We start from the raw sequence: 23,058 nt of genomic DNA on the forward strand, positions 1-23,058 counted from the left end.
TAGGTTTTTTTTTCAATTACATAGAAATAAATTCTCCCATCAGTTATTTGAAGCTCTTTGCAAATAAAATGTGAAGAGATGCTTTTGTTCTTCATTAATATATAATGATAATACATATTAAATATCAATTATGTTATATATATATGTATACATGAATTACCATCATCAAAATGCTGGTTGCCATAAGAAAATTTAAGCATAATATTCTAATTCACTATTTCTGGAAATTAAACATACTCTGCCATATTGTTCTTCTGCTAAAATAACATGTCCACTAAGGGTTTTGTGTTCTTAATTCTTGAGACATAAGGTCATTTCCATAATCCTTGATATGGGAATGGCAGACCACAATTTACGAACTAAATGCTCTTCAAATTGCAAATGGTGTAAACAGATTTTGGATTTGCTAACAATTCAATGAACTCTGTCTTTATTTGTCAGATAAATTGTGGTCCACTGAGCAGTGCCTCTAAAAGACAGTTTGGTACAGTGGTTAAGAGCAAGGGTTTGGCTAAGAGCATGGGTCCACATCCTGACTGCTATTTCCTAGTCATATGAGTTTGAACAAAAATGTTATGAAATTAATATGAGGTTTATAGGATTTGCAGAGGAAGGTATCTAGTAGAATCTGTGGGGGTAATGGAAGTGGTAAGAAAAAAAGAAGTATTATTCTAATAAAAATTACTGTAATTTTGGCACGCTGTCCTCTTCTCTGTTTTTATGAAATCTGAGTAATAAATTTTCAGCTATTTTTAATTTATTTCTAATTTTGGGATAAGTTTACTGATCAAGCCTGTGGTTCCAAGCTCTATAAAGTATTCTTTTTTCTTTCTAAATAAGTTGGTTAAATAGAGAGTCACAAAGGAAGAGAGGGAGGGAGAAAATAAAAAAAGGAAAAAAATGAGAGTAATGGCAACATGCCCTGTGGCAGTATCACCAAAAATTGCTCTGCCTTTAGCAGTTAGTAACCTACACACTACTCAGATTATTTTAGACAATTCAAAGCAGTGCAACTCATTAACATTTTTGTCATTAACTAATAACCATTGGATATCTCAAATCATATTCTACCTGCCAGTGTCTTTAGCCCAAATGAAGATGCATTTGAAAATTCATTCATAACATAAGGCAGTGCTTTCATGGGAGCCATTTGTATGTATTTATTTATGAGTTATTCCACCAGAGTTAATCTGGCCTTTTCTATGGGACTCTTGATACTACAGATGCTTTCCATGGATTCTTGCTTCAAATTTCTTTTGCTTAGAATTGGAATCATCTATTTAATTTTCCTTCAACGTATTATATCCCTTGAAATGCCAGAGGCCCTCAAAGGGTACTAATGAGTTCTTGTTCCAATTAACTGTTTTAAATTTAAAAATTTTTCTTCTCTGCTCTTATGAAAGAGATTAGTAAGAGAAACAAAACTCACTACTAATACCTTTAAGTTTTTTGTTGCTACTGTGCTCAGGGTTTCAGAGGATGTCCACATGCTTTTCTGGAGGGAGGTGGATTTCAATAAAATAAAATAAAATGTCCCATTGATAAACTGAAACTCTTTACAAATGTGGAAAGGGATACTTTTTCCTTAGATTCTATTTAACAGCATCTACATTTTTGTTTTAGCAAAATTAGACATAAGAATAATAAAGACATCATTACAGTCTGCAAAATGACACTTAAAGCAATGGAAGATATCAGAAAGTAAAAGGGAGTTAATTTTAATATGAGAAAAATAAAATGATATTTGATATTTGAAGGGTACATATCTTTATGATGTATCTATATATGAAAATTATTATGATAAACACTAAGACTCCAGGGGTGGGGATCAGCAAAGAACACAGAATGACAATCCTTTCAAAAAGGAAAAACAAAATAAAAATGATTAATGAATATGTGAAATAGTCCAGCTCGGTAATATAAGAAATGTAATTTTTAAAATGATACATTTTCTTCTAGCAGACTAAAAATTATGCAAACAGATAATATTTAGGGTTAGTAAAAGTGCAGCGAAATACATCTGCTGTATACTGGCAGGAGGATAATTTAATAAAATGATTTTGGATAGGTAATTATCAATTATATACTAAAAGGTTTAAAATTGTTCATTTCATATTATTTAGTTACACTAGGTATTTCTCCTAAAAAATGAAATCACAAAAGAAGATGAGATGATTAGAGGGAAATATTTACCATAAAAACATGGAAATAGTATAATGTATAATAATATATAACATATATGTTTTATATTATTATATATTATGACAATAGTATAAAAGGTTAAGTTAACAATGAAATAGCCACATGAATTTGATATCACATTAAACAAAAAAAATTAACACATATTTGAGATATAGCATACATATGTTTCAACTGCACATACATGAGGGAAATGTGCAAAAATATCAATAATAAGTTTCAGTTGTAAAATTCTGAAAGTGTTGCTTATCTCTATTTTTATACTGAATTGTTTTATACTGCAATATAAAATGGCAAATACAGATATCATAAAGGCCTACATTTTCAGTGGAGAATCAAAGAAATTTCATTGTTAATACCTAAATTTCCAGTGTATAGAGAGCCCATGGAACTTTCTTAACTGCAGCAGGACAGTGTTGTTAGGTACAGCTTGTCCCCAATTATGCATTTTCCTGCTAAACCCAGATCCCTCATTGACAAGAATTTCTGTCACCTATGACTTCATTAGAGTTTCTTTTAATTGTAATTCCTTTTGCCATCTTTAGGTAAACTGAAAAATCTGAATTCCATCTTTATGGCAAATTCTCTATTCTCCTGAAACCATTTTTGACATTCAACATGGCATGAGGCCAATTAGATTTCATAAATTTGATTATATAGAGATGGTTCATTTTACAGAAATTAGATAGAAATAGATAACTATAACAGGAGTTGGGTGACACCGTAAAACAAACCTAAAACACATAGTGTTGATCTTGAGACAAGGAGTCAGATGAAGTTCAGCAGGGTGAAAACAGGAAGAACAGTAAAGAAGTTATTTTTGAGAGCTGGAGAAAATAATAATTGTCAGAACAATAATAATTGTCAGAACAATTAGCTTAACTATTGCCTACAGTACTGCTGAAGATAGAAAATATACCTATAAACTTGTGGATTTGGCTAAGGGGATTTCCAAGCAAACAGTCATCTTCTAGCCACACATAATATGATATTATAGAGATGAGAGACATGAGCTAAGGAAAGAACAATTCAGGTTTCAAAAAAGAATTTAGAGGCTATATTGCCAACTCAACTTGCTGAGTTAGAAAATAAAAGTTTCCCATCTACAACATCTCCAGCTGGCAAAAGATTTTTCAAGTTAGACGCTATCTCAGGAAAAAGATCAAGTTCAGAATTCTGTCTGCAAGTCAAGATCAAATCAAAGATGCAGTGCAAAGACACATTGTTAAGACCTCAGAAAGATTTCAGACATTCTCCCAATCACTTAAAAAAAAAAAATTGTTCTAACAACCTTAAAGGTATCCTATGGCATCTTAACTCTTAAGTAATACTAGAGAGAGTGCCCTGTCTTGAAAAGTTTTGTGGATATGTATTTTATTTAAAGGGATGTGATTATAGTTTGGTACACAGAAATCCCACAAATTTTTTTAAGAGTTGTAGCAGCTTAAATTAAAGGTGCACAAAGAGTTCAACCAATAGCTTAGAACACCATGTTCTATTTTCTTTTTCTTTTTTGAGTTTTTAGGGCCACACCCAAGGCACATGGAAGTTACCAGGCTAGGGGTCAAATCAGAGCTGCAGATGCCTACCACAGCCACAGTCGCAGCAATGTGGGATCTAAGCTGCGTCTGTGACCTACTCCACAACTCGTGGCAATGCTGGATCCCTGACCCACAGAGCGAGGCCAGGGATTGAACCCACATCCTCATGGATACTAGCTGGATTCATTTCTGTCCCACAACAGGAACTCCCACGTGCTCTATTTTAAATTGCCTATCAGTCTATTTCTAGTCTATACAGTTCAGTATTACTTCAAATGATAATAAAAACAATAAGCAGAAAAAAACAGTACAGCTAATATTTATTGAGCACTTTTTAAATACCAAGCATTGTGCTAAGAACATTTTATGGAATACCCCACTTACTCATCAAAAAAAAAAAAAAAAAAAAGCCTTTAAACTTTTCGTTTTCATTTACATCTATATTTTTATTCTTGGAACTTTATAAGAAATGGAGATGACATATCTACATGATGATACTCAGAGCAACACTATAAAAAGAATACATGGAGGAACCTTGAAGTCTAATTAAGGAGGAAAATTAAATTGAGAACCTTTCACATAATGGCTTATAATATATTAATAAGTTAAAGAATATGAGTTGATATAATTATTACTTTTCTTTTTAATTTTTAGTCTTTTTTTAGGGCTGCACCCATGGCATATGGAAGTTCTCAGGCTAAAGGTCAAATCATAGCTGTAGTCACAGCACACAGCCACAGCAATGCAGGATCCGCGACCTACACCACAGCCCAGGGCAATGCTGGATCCTTAAACCACTGAGCAAGGCCAGGGATCGAACCTGTGTCCTCATGGATACCAGTTGGGTCTGCTACCATTGAGCCACAAAGGGAACTCCATTACTTTCATTTTTGTTGTAAGAAAACTAAGGATCAGTCTGGTTATGTTGTCCAAAGTCATACAAATTCAATAGATGAAAGACTTCAACTCTGGAGTTATAACTTCAGAAAAACCCACTCCCAAGCACTGTACTACCTTCCTTATATTGGATCAAACTATAACTTATAAAAGAAAGTGAACGCCACTATTATATCTTATGTACTGAAAAACTTCACGTTGCTAAAGAACATTTCCTACTTGTAATCTTGTAAAAAGCATTGCAAGATTTACACAGAAACATACATGCCCTCTTTCTGGGTGTGTACGCAGAGAAGACTATGATACTTCTGGCTCATCCTCAGCCAGAAGGTTGACCTCTGGGTCCCCACTGCCACCACATTGCCTGTTTCAGTACCAATGAGTTTTATCTGGGTTCCAGATGACAGACAGAACAGATCATGGGAGGGCATCTTTTATGTGAAGGAGGCCTTGGCAAAACAGGAGAAGGCCTGCTGATTTGTGTTGAATAAGGCAGATCTTTAGCTACACTGTCTTATATAAATGCCTTTACCACAAACTTGCTTTATAATTTTAAATAATGCCCATAGATTTTTCCTTTGTCAAAAATAGAAGAAATAAAAAAAAATGATGAGACTGAAAAAAAAAAAACTACATTAATGAAGAGCTATAGCTGAGATCTGAGGCACATACCGAAGTTAAAAAATCCTAAGTTATGGTTCCCATAGCAACTGCAACACAGTTGGATTTCACTTTCATATTAAGTAAGTTTAACTTGAGTGGGAATGCAAAATACTTCCTTTGAGCCAAAAAGAGAATATGAAGAGTACAGAGACCATGGCAGAGACTTTTCTGGCTTTCATATAAGTTAAATATTAACCCTAATTATTAACCCTCATATGTATTAATATTTTCATATCAATATTCTATGTTCACTGGCATTGATTTTAAACTACTTTTATCCAAGTTAAAAACGTAATTATTTAAAATGGGAAAAAGTCTCATTAAAATCTCTTGAATCGGAAGTCATGACTTAAAATTTGCGCATATAGGGACAAAGTTCTGCCTGTAATTACAAGAGAATATTTGCTGAAAGTACAATTTACAAATAAACAATCTGATAACACTCACTGCCAAGTGTTTTACTGTTTTGTTTATTTGGGTTATTGTTGTTATTGGTGGTTTTTTTTTTTTTTTTTTTTTTTTTTGGCCAAGCCTCCCTGCCTCATGCAGAACTTCCTGGGCTAGGAATCAAACCTGTGCGATAGCTGTAACCAGAGCCACAGCAGTGACAGTGCTGGATCCTTAAACCCGCTGAGGCATGAGGGAACTCCTACTGCTAAGTGTTTTAAACTTGACATTTTTAATTTCTGTAGATGTAATCTGAAACTATATAAACAAACACATGGTACTTTAAGGAGAGGGTATACATATAATTTTTCAAGACATTTTGTATTTTACATATCTATTTCAGTAAAATTAAAAAAAAAAAAACAGAAAGGGTACTTACTCCTGTTATGTAACGAGGTCTATACTGAATAGTTCCAAATAAACCAAGAATGACGATAATAATATGTACAAAATTTGCCAGGATGGGAGCCCACTGATATCCAAGGAAGTCAAATATTTGCCTCTCCAGCACACAAACCTAGAATAGCAAAACAGGATATACAGATAAACACAATGGTAAGAGAAAAAAAGATCACATTGATGTTATAATCTGCAATTATAATTGTGTTACCATATCTGGCATTGGTTTTTAACAGTGAGAATGACATGTTCAGGTACATTTCAAAGGAAGACTATGGAAGCTATGGATCTAGAGACAGCTACCATCCTTTTAGAGATTTTATGAAGGCATCAAGTAGTATTCACAAGATGTCATCTGTGCAGTCACAGGATAAATTATATTGTCGTATGCACTGTCAGACACTTGAAGTCATCAACCAGCAAGCTCCAGAAAATGATGTCCACAAGAAGAGTTTGTTGTTCAGATCTGCTCAAATGTCATCGCTTAATTTGGGAACAGAACAAAAAGAGGGGAAAAGAACTCTTCAGCAAGTCAAGAGACCAGATTCTGGATGTCAGCCTGCCACTAGGCAGCTGTAGTACCCCAGGTAAGTCATTTCCCTTCTTTGGGGGTCTGATTCCTCATGAGTAAAATGTAATATTTTGACTAGTGCCTAGGGTCCTTCTATCCTTAATAGTATTAGCTAATCAATCAAATATGACCTTTTTGTGTCATACCCAGTTACCTATAGTAACCAGGAAAAAGAAAGGCCCCCCAAAGGAAATTAAACAATTGAAAACAAAAATAAAAATAAAGTTTCCTTGTTATTAAAACAAGGAACTTAAGGCATTTCAGATTCTTCTATATGTAATCAAACAGAACCCTATGGGGGCCTTCCTGGAACAAGCTCCTCCTCCCGTATTCTCTGCTTTTGCTCCTCTGTTCCTCTTTGAAGTACCTAGATAATAGAATGTGTTAATAAAATTCCTGAGTTTTTCAGATGCCAAAACCACCACCAATTCAAAGAAATTAACTACTTAATGATGCGGAGCACACAGCCCCCAGACCTTCTGGCTCCTAAGGATTGATAATGTTAACTGCCCTGTTATCTCAATATCAACCAATCAGAGAGAGAATGGTGCACAAGCTGATCACAAACCCTGAGACTGCCCCAACCCCTCCCCTCACCTGGCCTTTTGAAATGCTTTGCCTAAACCCTCTGAGGAGTCTGGAGTATTCTGAGCACTAGGCAGAGCCACTGATTCTTGCTTGGTCCTACAATAAACCTTTCTCTGCTTCAAACTCCAACGTTTTGGTTTCTTTGGCCTCACTGTGTGTCAGGGACAGGAACTTGCATTCAGTAACATATACCCATTTGTGCTTACAAGTTTACAATTAGGTCTTACATAAAAATCTAAGCAGTTAGAGGAGAAAAGCAAAACCAACCAACCAACCAACCGACTCACCAACCAACCAAACAAAAGCCCTAAGATTGGCCAGTAATCCCAAAGTGCCATTATATATAGACAAGTGAAACCTAGATAGCTCACAAATCTCAGATCTAACAAAGCAAAAGTGAATGGTTTAAGTTAAACTTAGCTCTATTTTCCTGCCTGCCCTTAGGTGGAATGATAACAAACTGTCTGTTCACAGTAAAACATCGTAAAAGGACCTGATGTTCTGCATGGAGATACAACAATTTTTTTCAGTGAGTTTTTAAGGGAAAATTATTTTTCAAACCCCAAAGTTACTAACTAGGCTTTATCACTCTGCTTTAATGATATTTCTTGTCAGAGGTTCACACAAACTCTTCAAACAGATGGTTTGCTTTTAAATTAAATACCTGCAGCCGAGTTTGAAGACTTTTTGAATGATCATTATTCCCATTACCTTTTTTTTTTCCTTTTAGGGCCGCAAGTGCAGCACATGGAAGTTCCCAGTCTGGAGTCAAACTGAGGCTGCAGCCAAAGGCCCAGGCCACAGCCACAGCAAGGCCAGATTCTTCAAGTCAGATCTGTGACCAACACCACAGCTCACAGCAACGTCAGACCCTCAACCCCACCAAATGGAGCCAGAGATCAAACCCACTCCTCATCAGATTTCATCACCACTGAGTCACAACAGGAACTCACCCACCATACTTCTTTAACTGACAGTACATTTTCTCATCAGGCATTGAAGGAGAAAATAAACTCATGACAACTGTTTGCATAACACCTCTATTCCCTAAGGCACACTGGGTACCATATTATGCTGTAACAGTAATAGTTTAGTTGAGCCAAATCTTAATTTTCACTTTGTCTTGGCAGTGAGTAAAAAGAGAGAGAGAGAGAATGAATATCTAGATCCATTCTACCCCACATATTATAAATCCAAAATACCCACCAGAGTCTCGAGAGTACAACTGAATGTTCTGATTAACAAAAAGACTGTCATAGAACACGCATATAACCCTGGCCTCATAAACCTTGGACTGACTCCTGATGAAATATTCCTTCAACTGTTATTATGTATGCAGTCAACACTTTCTATAAAGGAAGCCCATGAGATGTTAAACAGTATTACATATGCCTGGTTGGGATCCATTGACATTATGAAAAGATAAGTGCTTGTTCTCAGAGCATCATTGCTAATCGTCTATATAAAAACTCCCTCCAACACAGAACTTTCTTATCCTTCTCCTATGAATAAACAGTAAGTAGAAATGTAAAACAGCAGCAAGAAGAATCTGAACTCTATAAATTTTGAGCACCATAACTGTGGGGACACAGCAGGGAAAAAGTATAGAGGATGAAGTGCATCAGTCAAACAGTGGGAAATCTCTCAATAAATGCTCCAATTATGGAAGAAAATAGCAATACCATCGTTAATTATAAAAAATATATAGATGATAATATACTCGCTAAGTCTGCAAGGCTAAGATGAAGTCGCATCAGCATTTATCTGCCTTTTTTTATGTCAGAACTAATAGTTTCATCAAACATAACTTACAAGGTTATGCAGACTGAATAAGTTAATGTGCAATTCTTCACTAATAGTATTTCTGCTTCCTTCCCTCTTTTTTGATAGGCTCTCTAGCCATCATAAGTAGCTTTCTCACAGGCTCTATTATTTAGAACTGAAGAAAAGAAGATTTCAGTGAGTATGAAGAGAATAACAATTTACAGAAGTAGGTATAATCTTTCTTAAGAATTCCTTCCAACAGGTAGTATATTAACTACAAAACCACCAGGAGGTTGTGGGGGGGTGGGGGAAGAAAAGAAAGACTATTCCTGAAAACACTATGTGCCAAGCATCTGTATGATTCCTCACTACTATATTGACTGCAAAAAAACCTAGGGAGGTAAATATTATTGTCTTCTTTTTCAGACTAAGAAATCGAAGATGCAGTATGGTTAAGTGACTCTCCTGTGCGGTCTCACAAGCAGTTAAGTGCCACAATAAGATGGGCCTCTGTGCATGGTCTGTGCTGTGAACTCTCACCACACCCACTCCAAAACCAAAGTGTTTTCTCAGATTGGGCTGGCGGCCTTTGCTGGGAACAGGATAGATGCTACATTTTTACCTTATTTCTTTTGGAATAGTGTAGACAATCTCTTTGATCATATTTGCCACTTCAGGACATTATATCTTCATTGGTCAAGGCAAAGTTCCATTTAGTCTTGTTTTGATTCTTTTTTCTTTTCTTTTTTGGCTGCCCTGCAGCGTATGGAGTTTTCAGGCCCAGAGGTCAGATCTGACCTGAAGTGGCAACCTACTCCACCGCTGTGGCCACACCCAGATTTTTAACCCACTGTGCCAGGCTGGTTGGTAATCAAATGAACCTGCATCGCAGGGCTGCAGAGATGTCACTGATCCCATTGTGTCACAGCAGGAACTCCTATTTTATTTTCTTATTTGTCTCCTTCAACCCATGTTCTCAATGTTATTCCCCTCTTGCCCACTGGACACTAATACCTTTACTTTATGCCCTTTCAAATGCCTGACACACAAACATATACAGGTAGCCTTGAAAAATATTACTGCTATTGTTTGTATATTTATTTGACATTTTCAAATAAAAAGTCTTAGGGGAGAAGTTCCCATCGTGGCGCAGTGGTTAACGAATCCGACTAGGAACCATGAGGTTGTGGGTTCAATCCCGGCCCTTGCTCAGTGGGTTAACGATCCAGGATTGCGGTGAGCTGCGGTGTAGGTCGCAGACGCGGCTCGGATCCCCCGTTGCTCTGGCTCTGGCGTAGGCTGGCGGCTACAGCTCCGATTAGACCCCTAGCCTGGGAACCTCCCATATGCCGTGGGAGCAGCCCAAGAAATGGCAAAGAGACAAAAAAAAAAAAAAAAAAAAAGTCTTAGGGAATAAGACTTTTTCATGCTTGCCTATCTTGCTGTATATAAATTTTGATTCTTTGTTGCTTGGCTTTTGCACAGTAGCTCATTATAAATGCATGACTTGCTCTCCACAAAGAATTCTGCACCCTTCCACTACTAGTTTGTTTTTTTTTTTTTTTTTTTGTCTTTTTAAGGTCGCACCTGTGGTACATGGAAGTTCCTGGGCTCAGGGTCAAATTAGAGCTGCAGTTGCCGGCCTACACCACAGCCACAGCAACGTGGGATCCAAGCCATGTCTGCAATTTACACCACAGCTCATGGCACTGCCAGATCCTTAACCCACTGAATAAGGCCAGGGATCATACCCTCGTTCTTCCTAGGGATCCTAGTCGTGTTTGTTACCACTGAACCACAATGGGAACTCCCTTCCACTACTATTTCTTATGAGGCTTTTTAAAAACATAAATAGGAGCTACTCATTTTTTTGGCCATACCTGGTGGGATGCAGAAGTTCCAAGATCAGGGTAGAACACACTCCACAGCAGTAGTCTGAGCCATAACAGTGACAATGCTGGATCCTTAACCTCCAGGCCACTAGGGAATTCCAAATATGGGCTACTCTTTATCAATTATTACTTCTGCATCTGACATCACCACTTTATTCCTTTCTTTTAGATAATTAATGTAATTGATTATATTGCCAGTTTTTGTCAGGTCCAACTCTGGGAAAAATCTCTACTTGAAATGGATTATTTTTATCACATTTTCAGTTTGGGATAAATATAATTTTAATTCAGAGTTTTGTATCTATAAATTGATGTATAATTCACTTTTATTTTTCTCTCATTCTCTGACTGTTATAAAAGTTGTATTGGTTTGAGGTATAGGTAAGGCTCAGTGTTTAATTAAACACTAACAAACTTTGAAGAGACCAACCACTTCTACCCTCTTTCCCCAAAAGAAACCTGTGTTAACTCAGGAAAACATAGTTAAGTGCATAGCTTTTCAGGAAAATACTATTATGTAGATGCCAACATATAGACGTAAATATACATATTTTATATATATACACAAACATATATATACACACACATATGTCCTTTTCACATAATTTTATTGACATAAATGGGATTGCAATATAAATATGACTTTTCTCTTTGCACTCCTCACTTAGCAATGTGTTATGGAGGTTTGTCTACACTAGCATATCCTGCATTCATAGATCTACCTTATTACGCCCCTATTTATTTATTTATTTTCTTTTTTGTGGCTGCACCTGCAGCATATGGAAGTTCCTGGGCTAGGGGTTGAATCAGAACTGCATCTGAAACCTAAACCACAGCTATGGCAACATCAAATCTCAGTTGAATCTGCAAACTACACTGCAGCTTGTGGCAACGCCAGATCTTAACCCACGGGGTGAGGTCAGGGATTGAACCTGTATCCTCACAAAGACAACGTTGGGTCCTTAATTCACCAAGCCACAAAGGAAATCCCTATTCCCCTCTTTAAAAATTCCATTTTAATAGATATTTAACTTGCTTTCGATTTTTGACTTTAACATATGTGAATTCATTAAACAACCTTGTATATATGTATTGACATATCTATAGGCTAAATCGCTAAAACAGGTCAAATGCTGGGAAATGCTGGGTCAAATTCTGGTTGTAAAATTTCAAATATTATAACAAATGCTATTAATTATTCTTTGGCATATGTATATACATATATATATATACTGATCAGACATTAAAATTGATTTTCTCTTTTGCACTATAGTAAACTTGAATTCTAATGGTATTGTTAATCTAGTGCAGAACTGAAAAGTTTTCAAAAATTTTTCTGATAAGTACCATTAAGTAAAATTTATTTTACTTTCTATGACAACAAAGGTTCATAAAAAGTACCTGTGTAATGTCTTCATGATAAACAAATTGGCTTTTCAAACTGGAAGAGACTCAGTCTATGCGCAATTTACATCTGAATAAACTGGGTCCTATTAAGTTAATCGTTTTTTAAACTAAGTTTGACCTCTTAATAGAGAGTATTATGTCTGAAGCAAATTGAACCTAAATTCAGTTTACGTTTGTTCTGCCCCTTTTGCTGCATGTTGTCATGCTAGATCTCATCCACAATCTGGTTACTTACCCTCCCCTGTGTCTCCTACAGTGAACTGTTATCCTGAGCATACTCTGGGCTTGTCTGATCTGGAATAAAAGTTGCTTTCTCTTATTTTTAAGCCAATCCCCAGAAAAACTGTAAGACTAGAGGTATTTGGGGGTCTTTGTAACATTACTAAGGTATTGAAGTCTTTATGATGTTGTCTAAAACTACCAATATCACCAAACAAAACTCTGTATAATTGTGATTAATGATGACCCCTCACCTTTAAGATTCACCATTTTATTCAGAATAGACAAGATAAGTGACTATCACTGTTTGCAGATGACTTGATATTATACAAGACAATCCTAAAGATGGTACCAGAAAACTGTCAGAGCTCATCAATGATTTCCATAAAGTTGCAGAATACAAAACCGAATATACAGAAATCTACTGCATTTCTATATACTAGTATACAATAAAGGATAAGAAAGAGAAATTAGGGAAACAATCCCATTTACCATAGCATAAAAAAGAATAAAATATTTAGAAATAAACCTACCTAGAAAGACAAAAGACCAGTGTTCTGAAAACTGTAATATGCTGATGAAAAAAACAAAGGTAACACAACAGATGAAAATATATATTATGCTCTTGGACTGGAAAATAAATACTGTCAAAATGGCAATACTACCCAAGGCAAGCTACACATTCAATGCAATCCCTATCCAATTATCAATCACATTTTACACAGAACTAGAACCAAAATTTTAAAATTTGCATGGAAACATAAAAGACTCCTGAATAGTCAAAGCAATCCTGAGAAAGAAAAATGGAGCTGTGGGAATCAGCTGAGTATACTGACTTCAGACTATAATACAAAGCTACATACACCAAAACAGTATGGTACTGGCACAAAAATAGAGTTATAGATTAATGGAACAGGATAAAGAGCCCAGAAATAAACCCACACACCTATTACAAAGGAGGTGAGAATATACAATGGAGAAAAGACAATCTTTTCCATAAGTGGTGCTGGGAAAAGTGGACAGCTACACATAAAAGAATGAAATTAGAACACTATCTACCTATAAAAGAATGAAATTAGAATACTCTCCAGCACCACACACAAAAATAAACTCAGAATAGATCAAAGACCTAAATATAAGACCAGATACTATGAAATTCTTAGAACACTCTCTGACATAAACCACAGCAGAATTTTCTTAGTTCCACATTCCAGAGTAATGAAAACAAAACCAAAAATAAACAAATGGGACCTAATTAAACTTAAAAGTTTTTGCACAGCAAAGGAAACCATAAACAACAGGAAAAGACAGCCCACATAATAAGAGAAAATATTTGCAAATGAAGTGACTGACAGGGGACTAATCTCTAAAATACGCAAACAACTCACATAGCTCAATATCAAAAAAACAAACAACCCAATCAAAAAATGGTTAGAAGATCTAAATAGACATATCTCCAAAGAAGACATGCAGATGATCCCAAAACACATGATAAGTTGCTGAAAACTGCAATTTATTATAGAAATGCAAATCAAAACTTCAATGAGGTATCACCTCACACTGGTCAGAATGGCCATCCTCAAAAAGTGTACAAACAATAAATACTGGAGAGGGTGCAGAGAAAAGGGAAATTTCCTACAGAATTGGTGGGTATGCTTCCTTGTGTATACTGGTGCAACTTCTATGGAGACCAGTATGAAGCTTTCTTCTAAAAACTAAAAATAAAATTACCATATAATCCAGCAATCCAACTCCTGGGCATCTATCAAGAGAAAATCATAATTTGAAAAGGCATGGGCACCCCAATGTTCATTGCAGCACTGTTTACAATAGCCAAGACATGTAAGCAATCTAAATGTCCATCAGCAGAGGAATGGATAAAGAAGAAATGGTGTACGTATACAATGGAATATTACTCAGCCAAAAAAAGAATGAAATAATGTCATTTGTGGCAACATGGATGAACCTAGAAATTACCCTACTAAGTGAAGTTTGATAGTGAATGACAAAAATCATATAACATATGTAGAATCTAAAGTGGATACAAATGAACTTATTTTCAGAACAGATACAGACTCACAGACTTTGAAAACAAATTTATGGTTACCAAGGGGGACAGGTGCTGGGTGGGAGGGATGGACTGGGGATTTGGGTTGGCATATGCACACTGTGGCATATGAAATGACTGGCCAGTAGGGACCTGCTACATAGCACAGGGAAATTTACCCAATATTCTCTGATAATCTATATAGGAAAAAATCTGAAAAAGAATGGATGTGTGTGTATGTATAACTGAATTACTTTATTGTACAGCAGAAATTATCAACATTGTAAATCAATTAAACTTCAAAAGAAGATAGGTGAGAATATACATGTTAGTTTTTAAACACACACAGGTGATATATTAGAACCAAATATCTTTTACTTCACCAAGTGACTTGATTCATATATGAAATAGAATAAACCTGAAGTAGGATCTTCAATGATCACCAATGTAAGATATGGATAAAACCAAGCACAGGGTTTTACTTGAAGAATTTAAGTCACTCTTAGGTAACTGGAATTATTCAATTGTGTGTATATGTGTGGGTATTTTTGTTTATGTGTACTGATTTTTATGTATTTGCTCAGTAAAGGGTACAAAATGAAATTGTAAAGTGTTTGGTAAAAATGGGTCACATACAAAAAAACAATTTGGAGTTCCCGTCATGGCACAGTGGTTAACGAATCCCACTAGGAACCATGAGGTTGCGGGTTCAATCCCTGGCCTTGCTCAGTGGGATAAGGATCCAGCGTTGCTGTGAGCTGTGGCATAGGTTGCAGACGCGGCTTGGATCCTGCATTGCTGTGGCTCTGGCGTAGGCCGGCAGCTATGTTTCCGATTAGCTCCGTAGCCTGGGAATCTCCATAAGCCACGGGAGTAGCCTCAGAAAAAGGCAAAAAGACAAAAAAAAAAAAAAACAATTTACCCTAATTCAATTGAACCAAGGATTTTCTTTCTCCTTTCACATGACTGCATTTCTTTAAAAGTAAGACCAAAAACATCAAACAAAAATACCACCAAAAAGATTTCTGGCCCCAATGATTCTAATTATCATAGAAATCAATGTGTCACAGTGGCTTAGAACTCAAGTTTTAAAATTAGAAAAAATGTTTGAAACCTACCTCACCTGTTACCTGAAGAGGTAACCTAATGTCATTTCTTCATCTATAAAATAGAGACAGTGTAGTACATAGCTCCTACAATTTTAATGAAGGTAAAAGTAATAATGTATATAGAATATTTATTAAAATGCCCAGGTTGGTTTCTAAAATGTCTTCTATTATTAACATTTCAACATACAAAACAAGTTGGGATACTGGATTTTAGTACAAATGTCACTCCAGACTAATATTGTTGACAAAATACTTCAGTTAGAGATGATCACATGTTTCTCATTCCATTGGTCACAAATACAAATAATAGCATGGCAGACATGGATAACCTTACTTATTTATAGACATCTTTCTTAATGAATATTTTCCTGCCTAATTAACACTCCATATATGTAATCTATTGTAGTATTCTTGTGGTATGCTAAAAAAAAAAAGGTTGAAACATCATTTCCTGATATTTTCCACCATTCTATTTTCAAATGTGATAAAAATCAACATGTATTTTAAAAAAATATTTGCTCATATAGCAAAGCATAGTAAAGATTTGGCATTAGCTCAAGAAAACTAAATAAAAACAGGTGTTTATGTTTTTTACGAAAGTAAATTTTCTTATAAGCTGCATTACTGAAACACAATACTTGGTATTTTTAACAGATTTTTGTTGAAATGCAGAGTCAGTCACATATTTCTGAGGTTGAATTAATAGGGTTATTTAATTGATCATGTAAGAATCAAATAGTGTATTTTAGGACCTTTCCCACTATTTTGTATAATAATCCCACTTATATATAATTCTAAATATGCCAGCTAACATTCTAGTTGTTGTGATAACAGAATCATTTATTTCTCACAGCTGTTCATTCTGCATAGCAATTTATAACCATTTCATAATGAACATTCATGCTATCAAAAGACAAATTGATGACTAGCATATTATACTAGATTTTAAAAAACAGAAAATAGTTTTCTGAAAAAGTAGCACAAGTTAACACTAGAGCACAGATAAATATTGTTTGGTTGTTACTTACCAAGTCAGCTTACCAAGTCAAATGATCACTTGATCTGTGCATTCATATGCCAAGTGTGTTTCTGAGTATGTATGTGTGAGTGTGTGTGTGTAATCACTAAATGTTATTTGATTTTTAGTAATAGAGCTTAAAAATAATATCTCTTTATAATAACATAAATCTCTTTTCTCTGACTGAATAAAGAGTGTGTTTGGATTCTGGTATAATAATTATTCAAAATTCATTGAATATTTACTAGAGCCCAGGCAATCTGATAAGCACTTTCATAGAGTAAGTTAATGTTACTTTTAAATAATATTCTACAAGGATTATGTGCCACTATCTTTACTAAATAGATGAGAAAATAGATCCCTTGTTCAAGATCATGATTGTAGAGCTGAGACCGAACTCTAGTCATTCTAACATCAATGTTCATGTTTCCAATCACAAATAATTTACAACTAAATATACTAGAACTTTGTGTTGTTGATTTCAAAAAATTTAAGTGGCATTGATTATGCTTTACTACCAAATGCTTTTCTAATTTAACATGTAATCATAAGAGATTCTTGGTTTTGTTACAAAAAATCCAAAAAATAACTTGTTTGTTTTTTAGGGCACATCCGAGGCATATGGAAGTTCCCAGGCTAGGGGCCTATGCCACAGCCACAGCCACAGCCACTCAGGATCCAAGGCACATCCAACCTACACCAGTTCATGGCAATGCTGGATCCTTAATCCACTGAATGAGGGCTCAAACCCACATCGTCATGGATACTAGTCGGGTTTGTTACAGCTGAGATACAGTGGCGATTCCACTATTAACTACTTTCATATATAGCTCTATATTTTGTAAACTCACATAATCATTTTGATAACCCCACAAAATAACTATCATTATTACCATTACTCTATTACTACAAACCACATGATGCATTCTACAGACGTTTGCAATTAAGAGAGAAACTTTTTGAAAATAAGGTGAAAATGTATTCAATTGATGTAGTTAAAAAAAATGATAATCCTGTAATGTTACAACAAAATGACAGTTATCTGGAGTTGTGCTATGAAATGGTTTCATACCTTAGTAACCAAACTCTCATAAATTAAGTTTAAAGTATCCCTATGTGCTTATGAAATGAGCTAAAAAGATCACAGTCCAGGTCCTCTTGTTAGCGGGATCACTGTTTTGATTTTTCCACTGAATCTATAATTTTACTCGGTGGAAATATAACTTCCAGAAGAATCAGAACACATCAAGATGACAGCTGTTCTAGCCAGTTTTCCTGGCTCACTCAATGTACATGATGGGTATGAGTTCAGAAGTGTAATGCATCCATTTGACTTTGCATTTCCAGTATCTCCAAGACAAAATCTGAACTGATTCAGGGTCCAGCTACTGCACAAATAGTTTAAATATTCACAGTATAGGGGGAAGATGTCCAGTGTTCAGAAGACCTTGGCCATGGACTTTTAGGCTATGCATGCCACAAGAATTGGTGGTGTATTACGTGTATTGAGCAATGCAAAGCACTGAGCACTCATGAGATATAGGACTGGGAATAGGTGGCAAGATGAATCAGACAATTTTCACGTTGTCTGGCAGAATTAGTCTCCTACAATGAGATATGCTAATACCTAAAATGGTTCTTAAGGAAGAAATTCTCAAAACTCTCAAGAGGGCCCAGGGGTAGCTATTCAAATGACACCCCTGATATGGAGCTATATTATCTGCTTCTGACTCATTTCCAAATCACCTATTGCTCATGTACAAGAATATACAAACAAAAAATATTGTAATCTTATTAACACACAATGAAACAGATGTGGGATGAATTGACTATTTTAATAATGGACTTTAGGAATAGGGCAAATAAGTTGCTTAAGTTCATCATCAGTATCATTTATTTGTTCACTACTGATTTTTTATTCATCAAGAGCTCAGTGAAAATGAAATGATAAAAATAGCTTGCAATGTTCTTATTTTCATGTATCATATGGTATCGCTTTCTCATAGCAAATGACTTTCTCGAGAGAAAACTCTATTGCTATTTTTTAACAGCACAATCATATTAAACATATTAAAGCTGCCATCTGGAGAATTTGAAATTTGTCAACTAGGTAAAAATGCAGATAATACATTTTTTTTTCTGAAGAGCTGATAAAGAGTTCAAAAACATTCCTCATATATCATTATCAGAGAAGCAATGTCTAGGCAGCTTTCAGTTTTGGTCCTAATAAATATTTGTGTATCTTGGTAAAGATTTTTTTGTGTGTGTGAATTCAAAACAAGGTGTCTTCTCTGTCTCTTTCCCTCCCATCTGCTCTTCCCCTACTTAAAGGAAGGCATCAGCAGAGGCTTCAGTGTACTATTTCTTTGACTACCGAGAGGAGGCATGTGGAAGATGTCAATCAAACCTCTCAAACTCTAGGTTACGTCTCTTTCATAAAATTCAATTTCATAAGGATGGGAGATGGAATGACAGCCTCACTTACTCTGACTGCTAAAGGCCAATCAAGAGTTGAAATGAAAGCAGAAATGTTATCAAGATCACTGCCATATACTGGCAGTCACTGTGGTAGTGGGTTATATCAGAAATTGCAAGTAGGAGTACAAGAGAATAGCATTTCAGATGGCTACAGGCACATTTTAGAATTTGTCATGAGGTATGCTATTTCTGGCTTGGTAAATACCATGTCTTCTGTGCCCTTTAAAATAACCATATTATTGAATTCAACACAGATATGGAGATGCTCTTCCGAAAAAGAGGCAGTCATAATATTTGTTTTCCTGTTGACAGAAGTTGTCTGTGGCTGTCCCTGGTTGAATGTAATAAGAGATGATATTCTCTATCAGCTTTAGGAGTTCTACCATTGACCCCATTAATGTAGCATAGATAACTGGCACAGGCTGAAAATGACAAATTCTGTCAAGCCATGAAATGTATTTCATACTTGAAACTTAAAAATTCAAAAAGCATTACAGGCACTCCTAAGTCACACACATGATTTCTCTGTCCTGAACACATATTTTCGGTACTAGAGTTACTACTCATAGAACTATTCCAAGCATTTTCCAAATAAGAGTATATTTAATGAGGTAGATAATGATATCTTCATTTTAAAGATGAGAAAAATAAAGCAGAGAAAAGAGGTTAATTTGCCCAAATTAACAGGGCTACTAGTGAAGCTGATTTGTCCAGAGTCCAAGTTTTGGATGACAATCATAGGATCTCCCATGTGATATTGAAAATACCTATGTATATATAATTCGTGCATATATAGAATACATGCATATTTGATGTTATGCATTTATTGTTATAGATATAAACATATTTATGTATTATACATACTTTGCTATATTTTGTTTCACAAATATTTTTAAAAATTTAATGAATTCATCATACCATTTCTTTTCAGTGGCTTCATTAATAAGTTGAGGAAACCTACACCACCTAATACAAATTTAAGTAATAGAATTTTTTTCCCAACATGACATAGCCCTCAGCATGGTACCATATTCTTGCAATGCTATGTTTTCTCTCTCCCAGTGATATGCATTTCCATTCCACAGGCAATGGGGACTACATTAGAGATACCTCTCAAGTAGTGCTACTATCTAGACAGAAATTTAGGATGCTATATCTCTATAAGTGGTCTAATTTAATTAATGGTCTTTCCAAAGCAAATGACTATTTATAAATATGAAAATTCTACTGAAGTCTTGAGTTCAATATCAAGCAATAGAAGTTCAGTAAAACCTGATCATAAATAATAGACTTAGACTACTTCCATGTGCTGCTCTGATTAGTTGAATTGTATACAATTTTAAGTCATGCCTGCATGTGTTTGCTCCTATCATGAGAATTACATGTTTATACAGTGTCTGTTGTAAACACAAATTCAAACCTGGTTGTGACAATTGTTACACGTATCATTATGCAATTTAAATATTATATACACAATTAACTAATGATTGCAAAATATAGATTTTTTTTAAAATAAAAAATAAATTCAACTTAGAAAGACTGCATAAAGTCTACATAAAGGCATAAAAGTAAATTTATAAAGGATAGTTGGAAAAACAATGATAAAATCTAAAAGGAATCTTTTCCCAAATTATTTTATGAGTCTTTAACTTCTTACTCCACTGTAAAGAAACCAATACATAAAACCCATAGAGAGTGTATGGAGGGTCCTCAAAAAACTAAAATAGAACTACCATATGATCCAGCAATCACACTCCTGGGCATATACCTGGAGAAAACCATAATCTGAAAAAATACATGTACTCCAATGCTCACTGCAGCACTATTTACAATAGCCAAGACATGGAAGCAACCTAAATGTCCATCAACAGAGGAATGGATAAAGAAGATGTGGTACATATATGGAATGGAATATGACTCAGCCACAAAAAGAATGAGATAATTCCATTTGCAGCAATATGGATGGACCTAGAGGTTATCATACTGAGTGAAGAAAGTCAGATAGAGAAAAACAAATATCATATGACATCACTTATATGTGCAATCTAAAAAAATGATACAGGGAATTCCCGTTGTGGCTCAGTGGTTAACAAATCCAAGTAGGAACCATGAGGTTGTGGGTTTAATCCCTGGCCTTGCTTAGTGGGTTAAGGATCCAGTGCTGCCGTGAGCTGTGGTGTAGGTTGTAGACGCAGCTCGGATCCCACGTTGCTGTGGCTCTGGTGTAGGCCGGCAGCTATAGCTCCGACTGGACCCCTAGGCTGGGAACCTCCATTTGCCACGGGAGTGGACCAAGAAATGGCAAAAAGACCAAAAAAAAAAAAAAAAAGATACAAATGAACTTATTTATAAAACAGACTCACAGACTTGAAAACAAAGGGGAAAGGTGGGGGATTAAAAAAAAAAAACACAGACAATAAATTATGAATTTTTTATGTATAAAAGAAAATGTCAGCTACTGATTCCACACACAAAGCAAGTCTTTAGTCTTACATTAAGAGTCTTTTACTGTTTGAATTAAAATAAAACAGGTCAGTTACATATGTGTCACTTTTATTGACCCAATATCTAAGAGAAGGTCATATTGTATCTAGTATCCAACATATTTCTTGTAATTCTGTGTATAAAATAAATAACATACCCATTGTCTTAAAATTTTTTTTGATTAACTGACCCAATATCTAAAGAGAAGGTTATATTGTATCTGGTTCCCAACATATTTCTTGTAATTCTGTGTATAAAATAATTTACCCACTGCATTACACCATCATCTAGAGGATTCATATCATTCTCTAGAGCCTAATTCATGATATTGTTTAGGAAATATAAATTTGTACCAACATCTCATACTTTAGAGCAAAGGGAAGCCAGAAGAATGGAAACAATAAGCATTCTCAACTTCCTTCATGAAAATAGTTTTGACTTTTTAAAAGTTATCAATCCTTGTTCTTACATCCATAAATAACTATTTCATCAGGACTCTAAATTCATTTGCTCAGTACTTGACAATCTCAGCAGAAAAAACTATCAGGTTCCAGAACTGTATTGTTTTTCACAGTTCTGACAATAATTTTAACCTTTTCAAAATATATCATAAAGATTTGTTTGTTGGCAAGGGTTCCTGAGATTTAACATTTTCTTTCTCTAAAGTTGGAAGTTTCAAAGAATGCTGAAATATCCATACTATCTTCACATAATCCCCTTATAATTAAACTTTTTTTTTGTTTTTTCATTTTGTCTTTAGTATGAATTTTCAGGTATACAACACTATAATTTGACACCTATATACACTTCAAAGTGATCACTATCACAAATCTGTTACCATCCATAAGCATATGACCCATTTGCCCTTTCACTCCTTTCACCCACACTCCCAGCCCCCTTCCCTTCCAGAAACGACTAATCTGTTCTCTGCATCTATGAGTTTGTTTTTGTTTTACTTTTTTTTGTTCATTTGTTTTATTTAGATTCCACATATGAGTGATACATGATACTTGCCTTTTTCGGACTTAGTTCACTTAGCATAATATCCTCAAGGTCTATCCATGTTGTTGCAAATGGCAAGATTTTATTCTTTTTTTTTGTAGCTGAGTAGTATACCATTTTACACACACACAAACACACACACACACACACACACCACCACCACCACCTTCTTTATGTATTCATCCATCTATGGACACTTAGGCCCTTTCCATTTCTTGGGTATTGTAAATAATTTTACAATGGACATAAGGATGAATATATCTTTTCAAATTGCTGTTTCCATGTTATTAGGACAAACAGCCAGAAATGGACTAGCTGGATCACTTGGTGGTT

At 35.1% G+C, this 23,058-nt stretch overlaps 1 protein-coding gene across 28 annotated transcripts in view; it reads right to left on the minus strand.

The window, feature by feature from the left end:
- Window positions 1-23,058, minus strand: part of NKAIN2 (sodium/potassium transporting ATPase interacting 2) — a 1,025,455-nt gene that overhangs the window by 542,389 nt on the left and 460,008 nt on the right. For all 28 annotated transcript variants that reach the window (XM_084957969.1, XM_084957972.1, XM_021072801.2 and 25 more), the window contains one exon: window positions 6,127-6,264. In XM_084957969.1, coding sequence (XP_084814095.1) covers window positions 6,127-6,264 — 138 coding nt within the window. The remainder of the gene's footprint in view (window positions 1-6,126; window positions 6,265-23,058) is intronic.

The sequence above is a fragment of the Sus scrofa genome, chromosome 1 (genome assembly GCF_054392235.1).
Source record: "Sus scrofa isolate SSC_HxYL_T2T_F1_AM1 chromosome 1, Sscrofa_HxYL_maternal_Yorkshire_Landrace_v2.0, whole genome shotgun sequence".
NCBI lineage: Eukaryota > Metazoa > Chordata > Mammalia > Artiodactyla > Suidae > Sus > Sus scrofa.